This window comes from Phyllostomus hastatus, unplaced genomic scaffold (assembly GCF_019186645.2).
Source record: "Phyllostomus hastatus isolate PE091 unplaced genomic scaffold, TTU_PhHast_1.1 phas_contig_34, whole genome shotgun sequence".
Classification (NCBI taxonomy): Eukaryota; Metazoa; Chordata; class Mammalia; order Chiroptera; family Phyllostomidae; genus Phyllostomus; species Phyllostomus hastatus.
In genome coordinates, this window is record NW_025333857.1 from 45,682,690 (window position 1) to 45,691,749 (window position 9,060).

At 53.6% G+C, this 9,060-nt stretch overlaps 1 protein-coding gene and 1 non-coding gene across 10 annotated transcripts; both read right to left on the minus strand.

The window, feature by feature from the left end:
- Positions 1-759: 759 nt before the first annotated feature.
- On the minus strand, positions 760-922 carry LOC123820319. The gene has a single exon (XR_006785949.1). It is a non-coding gene; the product is annotated as a U1 spliceosomal RNA (small nuclear RNA).
- A 491-nt stretch (positions 923-1,413) lies between these two features.
- MYORG (myogenesis regulating glycosidase (putative)) lies at positions 1,414-8,838 on the minus strand. Of its 9 annotated transcripts, none has more exons than XM_045840424.1 (4): positions 8,579-8,838; positions 7,546-7,684; positions 6,631-6,711; positions 1,414-5,242 (listed from the first exon to the last, which is right to left on the minus strand). In XM_045840424.1, exon 4 carries the CDS (start codon positions 5,167-5,169, stop codon positions 3,025-3,027), a length of 2,145 nt encoding a protein of 714 aa, XP_045696380.1. In that variant the 5' UTR covers positions 5,170-5,242; positions 6,631-6,711; positions 7,546-7,684; positions 8,579-8,838; the 3' UTR covers positions 1,414-3,024. The 9 variants fall into 9 exon arrangements, with proteins under 9 accessions (XP_045696380.1, XP_045696374.1, XP_045696379.1 ...); XM_045840418.1 differs by having other exon boundaries at positions 1,414-5,299; positions 8,579-8,837; XM_045840423.1 differs by lacking the exon at positions 7,546-7,684 and having other exon boundaries at positions 8,583-8,838.
- Positions 8,839-9,060: the final 222 nt, after the last annotated feature.

The following is a 9,060-nucleotide window of genomic DNA, read 5'->3' on the forward strand; positions in this document are numbered from 1 at the left end:
CGGGGCAGAGCCATGCTGTTGGCGGGTAGGTGAATGCTAGGTGGGACGTCCTGGATGAAGAACATCAGGTTCCAGTCAGTGCTGGTTGCAAATCTCCTGTATGACTTCAGGCCAATGCTCTCCTCTCTTGGTGGTTCAGTTTTTTCATCTGTGGTTTTGTGAATAGCCAGGCCAATGGCAGGGGCCAGACTAGAAAGCAGATCACAAAGCAAGCAAAGGCCAGTTTGCTAGAATTTGGCCAGACAAGGACACTCTTCCCTTTGGCCCTGCCCCCACACACAGGGAGTGTTCCCAGGGCATGGTGCGCCCCTCCCCCACCGAGGCTGTAAATGTTGCCACCTGCCCTCAATGCCTTTCCTCCCTACTCTATCCCTCCCTATTTCATCTCAGCACACACTGCTTGGTGGTCCTGGACTCTTGCAGAACTTTCTGCAACTATGGAAGTGTTCTATAATCTAAACTGTCCAATATGTTAGCCACTAGTCACCCGTGGCTTTTGAACACTTGACATGTGGCCAGTATGCCCAAGGAGCTGGGTTTTTAATTTTGTTTAATTTTAATTACTTTTAAAATTAAATTTGAGAACCACACGTGGCTAGTGGCTGCCATATTGGACAGCACAGGTGGAACATTTCTTTGTTCTTTTTTTTTTTGTAAGAGTTGATAGGAGCTACCATTCATCGAGCATTTATTCTTCGTCAATTGTTGCATAAGTGCTTTACAGACACATCTTAATGAATCCTAGCTATTCCACTTCATTAGGGGAAATAGCAAACTTAGTCCCCCACTACCACAAGTAATGCAGTCGAGTTTCCCACATTTGGAGAAATCGCAGGGTCAGCATATCCGGAGTGCAATGAATAAGCCTCGCCCTGGGAAAACCACCTCTGTGGTCATGGTGTCTCCCCTGCCAGGCAAGTACTGACATTCCATTTTAAAGATGAAAAAAGCAAGGCTTAAGAGGTTGGGTAAACTGGCTTCAGGTGGCATAAAAAGCTGGAGGGCCATTCAAGCCATAGTCATGCTCTTCAGCCATTTAGGGAACTTTCCAGGACGCAGCTTGTGTCTACAATCACTCCTTAGCTCACGGCTGGGCACCAGGGCCCAGGGAGGCTCATTGCTAAATACCAATTGTTATGTGTTCTTGACAAAAGGGAGAGAGAAGCTAATTCCACTTACTTCCCATCTCCTGGGGACCCTGGAATCTTGTCTTCCAACATCCCACCTTCGGATATGTCTTTTCTTGCCTATCTCCTGGATCACAGTGTCCTTTTGATTACACACTCAGGCCTCAGTGGGTGCTATGTACAGAGGTTTGGAAAGAGGATGTCACATAGACCCATAGGAAGCCAGTTGGGCTGGCAGCCAGGGCCTGGAAAAATCCTTGTTTTTAAGCAAGAAAACAAGAAATAGTACGTATTATAATAGCTACCTTTTATTGAGCACCTACTTGTGCCAGGCACTTTACATACATCTGTGCTTATAATTCCCACAACAACCTGGGAGGTAGGCTTTATTATCACCATTTTGCATAAGAGGAAATTGAGGCTCAGGGAAGTTAAACAGCTTGCTCAAGGTCACACAGCTTATTGATGACTGGTAGAATCAGCACTGGAGATGGGCAACTGTGAGTACCCTTAAACTTGCATTAGACATTCTTCACACGGAGGAAACAGAGGGGTGGGGGGGGTGGGCAAAGGGATGCATTCTCTAGGGCTGCGGGACTGGGTCTGCTGTCCAAGCCATGGAAGGAGGCTGAGCCCTGCCCTATTTCCCGCCTCTCTGCTCAGACAAGCCACTTCTTCTCCAGACTGAACTGCAAAGTCAGAAAAAAAAACAACAACAAACCTCTCTCTGGCTGAGATTGTTCTCAGAAAGGGAAAACAGCTGACGGTGAAAGACCTTATCCTGTATGCATATTTGCAGGTGGAGATGTACCTGTGTAGCTTGTGTGCTGAAGCACACCACCACCAGAATAAGGTTATTTCTTCCTTTTAGGCCACTACCCTGCCCCGTGTGCAGGGAGTGAGGCAGCTAAGGAATCTTGAAGGGCTATTTATTTTTTACTGAAATCCCAGGCACATCGCCTGCGGGGAAGACAAGTCAACAATCAAAGCCTCAGATCTGCTCCCTGCTCCCTCCCTCCAGGCTAATCTAGTCTCAGGCATGTTGTGTTCATTCTACAGACCCAGGGACACATGATGCCTCTCTCTGTCTCTCTTTCTCTCTCACACACACACATGCACACACACACACACAGAAAGGCTCTTAGATTAAGGCACCAAGTCTAACCTGCATGGTTTTGCAAGTCTCTGCCCACTGGACGGTGGCCTTGGCCCATGGCCAAATGTGTATGTGTGCACAGGTGGGTTGGTGCAGTGTTAGGAGCCCGCTCACAAATGAGGGGCAGTGATGATGGCACTGTGCTGAACCAAGTCCTCCCGTCTTCTGGGAGGGGACCTCCTGCTTCCCTGTCAGTTGGCCAACTACCCCTTTCCCTTCTTGCCAGCTCAAGGGAGAGCAGGTCAGCCACAGTTTAGGCCAATGCTGGGAACTCAGGGCCTGTCTTCCACTTCCAAGAATGTACCCTTCTTCTAAGTGTGGCAGGGGGCTATTTTGGGACCTTAAAGAGGATCAAGTGCCCACTTCAGGAGGACAAGATGGCCACTCAGGCCAGGAAAAAGGGTAAGGGATTTTTTTTGTATGTGCTTTTAAAACCCAACCATGTGTAACAGGAACTAACCTTTTCTCCTCTAAGCTCACTCACCCTCACCTCATGGAAAAGGTTTCGGCAGATGGAGTGAGTGTGTGGGGAAGGGGGATGTTAGGATTGTGCTTCACTGCCCCCTCCCCTGGCCCTACAGGAGCTGGGTGGAGCACATTTATGTCAGCACCCACACAGTGGGTGGTACAGAGGTAGGGACTCCCTGGGGATACACGGTGTGGTTGTATTTAATAGAGGGTGAAAGGCCTGCATAAAAGACTTGGGTTAGACCTGTGGGGGTCTCTGGGTCCTGGGCTGGGTCAGGATGCCCAGACGAAGTAGGCTATCTCATCCAGGTCCACAGGATAATCGGTGAGCAGCACTGGTGTTTTGTCAAAAAGCTCGCCCTTATAGCTGCGCCACTTGCCGGCGGGCAGGTAGACGTCACGTTCCTGCTTGCCAGGCTCCAGTACTGGTGCCACCAGCAGTGTGTCCCCGATAAGGAACTGTGAGTCGATGCGGTGCGCTGTCTCATCGCCCGGCGCAATCCACCAAAGCGGGCGCACGATTGGGTCTCCAGTGTCGGTGACTTCACCGGCCAGCTCAAGCAATAGCGGTGCCACAAGCGAGGCCCTCAGTGCGGCGAACTTGTGCGCGATGGCCACCACTTCAGCGTCATATTGCCAGGGTGGGACTGAGAACTGCATAGCGGGCATGAAAGCGGCCACCTCCAGCCAGCGCACGTAGAGCTCGCGCTCTGGCACATTGCCGCCGCCCGCTGTGCGCTCGGGCACCACATTGCCACCCACCATATCGGGCAGGATGAATGGGTAGCCCAGCATGCTGACAGTGAGCACGGCGGGGATGAGCGAGCGCAGTCCCAGATCGTAGCCCCACACGGAGTCACGGTCCACCAGGCGGAAGAAGCATGAGATATTCTGTGACTGGTAGCCCACGCGGACCTCGGCCAGTGAGAAGAAGGGAAGCGCCATCTCAGTATAGCGCCGGCTCCATATGTTGGGGTCTGGCAGCGACCTGTAGGTGCTAAAGTCCCGCGGCAAATAGCTGACCTCACCCGCATCGAACTTGAAGGAGGCCACCTCGTAGCGCGAGCGCAGCCGCCGCAAGTGCCCCTGGAACCAGTCGCGGGCCTCGGGGCGCGTGAAGTCCAGCACCGCGCCGATGCCATTCCACCAGCGCACCAGTGCGGGCAGCCGGCCCGTGGGTTCACGCACAAACAGCTCTCGCTCCACACCCTCGCCAAAGGATGAGGAATTGTAGTTGACAAATGGGTGCACCCAGAGCGTGACTTTAAATCCAGTGTCGCGCAGGTGGCGGAACATGTCACTGGCGTTGGGAAACTTGACCTCGTCGAAGTCGAAGTCACCATAAGCAGGTGTGTACATGTCGTCGATTTCCAGGTGGCTGCTGTTGAAGCGGTGCCGGCGGATCTCCTGGGCAAAACGCTGCACCTTGTCCTGGTCCACTGCGCGCCCGTAGAGCACCCACGTGGACCAGATGGGGTCCCGGAAGGTCTCGGGTGCTGGCACCCTTGATGGCTTGTTGAAATAGCGCCGTACCATGTACTTGTGGATGGAGGTGACATCTGAGCCAACGCACACGCGGTAGCTGAGCTCTGGAGCTGCGGGGAGGCCGGCTGGTGGCTTGTAGGGGGTGTCAGTGTAGCGTGCCTGCAGCCTCAGTGAGCGCTCTGTGCTGTTCCAGCCCAGGTGGAAGGGCACTGAGTCGTTGACCTTGATGGCAGCCGCACGTGATGACAGCCAGTAGCGCTCCAGGATGCCTCCAAATGCTGCATCGGAGGAGTAGACGTCGCTGGTGACAAACGGCTGTGGCTCCTGCTGGCCTTCCAGCCGTATGGGCCAATGCTGGGTCCTCATCTCAGCTCCTCCATACCAGTGCGCCCTCTCGTCTCCCAGGAACATGGCATGCTCCACTGCGCGGCCCGGCGCTGCCTCCTCCCAGCGCACACGGTAGCACATGACTGTGTCCTTGGGTCGCACAGTCTGGATGAAGAAGTGTAGTGGACGCCCATCTGCCGTTCGAGAGCAGCCCAGCAGAGCGCCATCGCGGCTGCAGGAGTCAAGGTCCAGCGCACCCGAGCGGAAGGCCAGGCGGAAGACCTGCTCACCTTTCTGGTTGCGGATAGAGAAGCCGCCAAGGTTGAGGTCCAGCAGCTCCGCGCGCAGACGCTCTGCCTTGCGTAGAGAGGCACTGTAGTAGCACCAGGCCACCACTGCGGCTAACACCAGCAGCAGCCCCAGCACCCCTGAGCCCAGCAGCGGCTTCAGCTCTTTTGATGGCTTGGGCTTGACAGGCGAGAAGTTGTCAGGCAGGAAGGTGTACATGGCTGTGGCTGAGGCAGCCTCGGGTCTCTCACGGCCTGTGTCGTGCCCAGGGCGTCGGCGGGGGTAGGCCTTGCTCTTCTCTGGAGGACTTTGGGGCATCGGCCCTCAGTTATGGAAGGAGCAAGTAGTGGGGCCACCTGACAAAGCCCATCTGAACCTGGTCTGCCACAGTCTGGAAGGCGAAGAGAGAGGCAGAACTGACCTTCTCATTCCATAGTATCTCCATTTGCTGCAGCCAGAAAAGAGAGGTGTATATTTTGGGAAGGTGTATTCTGGGAATTAAGGGTTTGAGAAATGGCAAAGGTGAGACTTAACAGGACAATCTGTGTCTTACCCTTTCTCAAGGGCCCTGATACTTGCCAAAATTAGTTAGGACTCTGAACGGGGAGGGGCAGATGGCATGCATCCCATTTTTGTGGGGAAGAAACACCACCAGACAAGGTCAGGGAGCTGTCCAGACCACAGAATGTGAGGCCTCCTGGGATCACACAGGGGGGCAGTTCAAGCTGAAGAGAAAGGGAAGGATCTGGAGAGGACCTGGTGTCCCAGAGCTGTGGCCATGGTGGGGGTGCGGCATGCTTCAGTCGGCTCCTTGAGACCTTTAACAGGGTAGTAGGATGACTTTCCTTGTGCCCAGAAGGGGACAGAAGAGAGGAAGGAGCAGCAGCTCAGGCATGGAATTTAAACAGAAGCCAGATTAAATCCGGAGATTAGATCAGTCCCAGGGCTTGGTTTGGAAGGAGGCAGGGCTGGGTTCAGACAGTGGGGCTGGGGTCAGGAGCCTGGCTCAGGCGCCATGGTGGCTTCTTGCTCCCTGACTTTGTCCTCAAATTCCACCCTGTTTGCAGCCATTGTTCATCAGGTCCGTTTCCCTCCCCACCTTCCTGCTCTGCTCCCAACACCACCGCTGTGGGCCAGCTACTACCTGTTTTTGTCTCTGCCAATCGCCTACCGTCCTGCTGCCCTTGCCCTAGTTTTGGACAGTCTCTTCTCCCCTGGATTATTTCAACACTTCCCCCATAGACCTCCCTGCCCTCAACTTCCTTCCTGCAATGCCTTTTGCTTATAGCAACCATAGTGAACCCTCTAAAGAAGTTATCAACCCTGGCTGGTATAGCTCAGTGGATTGAGTGCGGGCTGGGAACCAAAGGGCCACGGGTTTGATTCCCAGTCAGGGCATATGCCTGGGCTGCAGGCCAGGTCCCCATTGGGGGCCACATGAGAGGCAACCACACACTGATGTTTCTCTTCCTCTCTTTCTCCCTCCCTTCCCCTCTCTCTAAAAATAAATAAATAAAACCTTGAAAAAGAAGTTATCAGACCACATCACTTCCTAATTTAGAGAGTTTCTCATGACCTCCATGATGAAATTCAGAAGTGTAAGTTTTGCAATTGAGCTACAACGCATGATGTGGTCTCATCTGTCTTTCTGATTCGTTTTCAGCCAGGCCTACCCTATAACGACCCAAGTTCATTTCTTCTCCACCCTAAATCCTTCCGGCCACCTGCCTTAGGAGATTTCAACCACCCACCTTAGGCCAACATCTCTCCCCAACCTACCAGCTCTCCAGGGATCAGACCACCTCCCAGCGCATACACATATATGCTCTCGCACGCTGCATGTTCAACATCCAAACATGCCTGCAGGGAAACATAGATTTGTGGAAGGTGTGTGTTGCAATCTGCTGCTCAAGGCCACTGGCCCTCCCTGATTTAGCCTTCAGGGCAGAGTCCAACAAAGAAATAGCCCTAGCCAGGTGCATACACAGACATACATACTGCCAGCCAGGCAGCTGCACCAGCTAGGGGGAAGGGGAGAAGGAGACTAGCAAACAGTAATTAGTCTCCTCCCAGATGCCAGTGTCTGTTTCTAAGTCCCCCGTGATTTCCCTAGATGCCAGAACTGTTCAGGATCTTCACCTCCCCCAACTCTCTCATGAAGAGACTATTAAGAATGCCAGACGCAGATCAGAATTTTGACCCCAGATGTTAATATACAGCTCCCCACACTGCCCCTCCCCAAGTTGTTATCTCAGGGCTTCATTTTCTATGTTCTCTGCTCCCCCCCCCCCATTCCCTGAGCTGGTCAGTCTGGCTGGTCTGGAACAGCCTCTTATTCCCTTCCTCTCAGCCCACATAGCTTAGTTTTCCAACTCCCCACACCGGTATAGACTCCACTTCCTGTAGGTACAGTTCAGAAAAGTTCTCCTGGGAAACACAGGCAGTAGCCTTATTAACTGATGCTCTCAAGCTAAACAGAACCCACAGAAGGTCGTAGGTGGCCCATGCCAGAGTGGCTATACATTTATATTCATCCATTCAAGACAACCAAGGCCCCATTCTGGACACTAAGGGAATAAGGAGAAAAGGTCCATATCTGAATAGGACTCCCTCATTCTCAAAACTTTTATACTAGACTGCCTCATGACCCTAGTAGCATGGAGAGGCCAAAGAGACCTCAGAAAACTTTCCAACCTTAATTTCTGAGAATCTTATCTTTCTAGGATTCCAAGGTTCTTCGATGAAGGACAGTAGCCCATAGGCCCGAGCACTCACTCCATGCAGGCCCCATGCAGGTCTCCCAAATGCCACAGCATTCACCCTAAAAATAATGCTGAAAAGGAGGCATAGCTACAGGGTCCATTGTGCAGATAAGGAAACAGTGTCCCAATCAGAAAAAGAAACTTGTTTGAAGTCACCCAAATAGCAAGGTTGCCCAAATTCAAAAAGCGAACTTAACCCTCCATTAGCCTAAGTTTTAGGAGGCGGGAGACAATAGTCTGACAAGCTGTCTGAATGAAGCAGAGGAAAGGAGCTTTATGGTCAAGAGGCTGCGACAGGCTTCCATTAAGTGGGTGTGGGCATGGTCAGGCCTGTTTTCTCAAGGGCTGGCGCCGCTGCTTGCTCTAGGAAGGATTCTTGTGGGTGGGAAAGGGACAATTTTAATAACATCTGGTACCCGGGCTGTGTGGGAAGAACAGTGGTTCCCGTGTTAACGGTGGCGCTACAGACTCCTGTAACCTGCCGTCTCCGCCATCAGACCAGCCACAGGCTAATGGAGGCCAGTGGGGTCGGCCCTAGCCAAGCCTCTCCCCACTTGACACTCAACCTCATTCTTGGCTGCCAGCCCCTAGTCGGGTATGAAGGGGAGGGCCCGGACCGGTCCAACTGAGGGGAGGCCATTCTAAGCTATGTGGTTTGTCGAACACAGTTCCCAGGAGATTGTGCGGAAATGTCAAAGGCAACTCGATCCAGTCCATTTCCCTGTTCAGCGGCGGGATCCGGGGGAATCGAGAGACTGAGCCTACAGCTTGTAATACTCCACACCCACCCCCAGGGTCCCGCCCAACAGCTACTAAATCCAAAGGGACAAACTGAGGTCAAGGGGCCTGTCTCCCAGTGGAAACCAGGGCCACTCAGGCTCTCCCCACCCACTCAGCGGTTAGGAGTGAAAGTTAAGGATGTTTGCTCCCACAGAAACCTCCCAAGGTTCTCCTCCTGAGCTCACTCACGGCAGTGACCCCAGAAGAGGCGGAGAAGGTAGGCTCCTGCGGATATCCAAGGTAGCCGGAGTTGAGCTGCAGCAGCGCCGCGCGGAGCGCTGCCCAGTTGCCGACAGCTGAGGCCCCGCCCTCTGGCTGTCCAGTCACGCCCAGGTCTTTTGCTCTAGCCTGAGCCTCCGAGTCCAGCCCCGCCCCTGGCACCTCCCACATTGTCACACGGACTTGAGGCCCTTCCCCTTGGCCCCCACCTTCCCGCTACTGTTCGGTGCCAAGCTCCGGACATCTCCGGCCAGCTGCAAGCCCCTCGCCACCCGGCTCCGCCCCCGCCTTGAGCCCGTCCCCTCCTGGGCGTTGCTCACCCTCTGGAGGGCAGGGCGCTTTTCCAGGCCTCGTGGGAAATGTAGTTTTGGAGGAAGGAACAGATGTACAAGGTTAGAGTTCTTGCTCCTCCAGGCTAAATTTGAGATGTGTATGTGAAGGAGTGAGA

Bases quoted from the DNA above. Each gene is read 5' to 3' on its own strand.
- MYORG (XM_045840426.1), bottom strand. From the start codon at position 5,169: ATGCCCCAAAGTCCTCCAGAGAAGAGCAAGGCCTACCCCCGCCGACGC.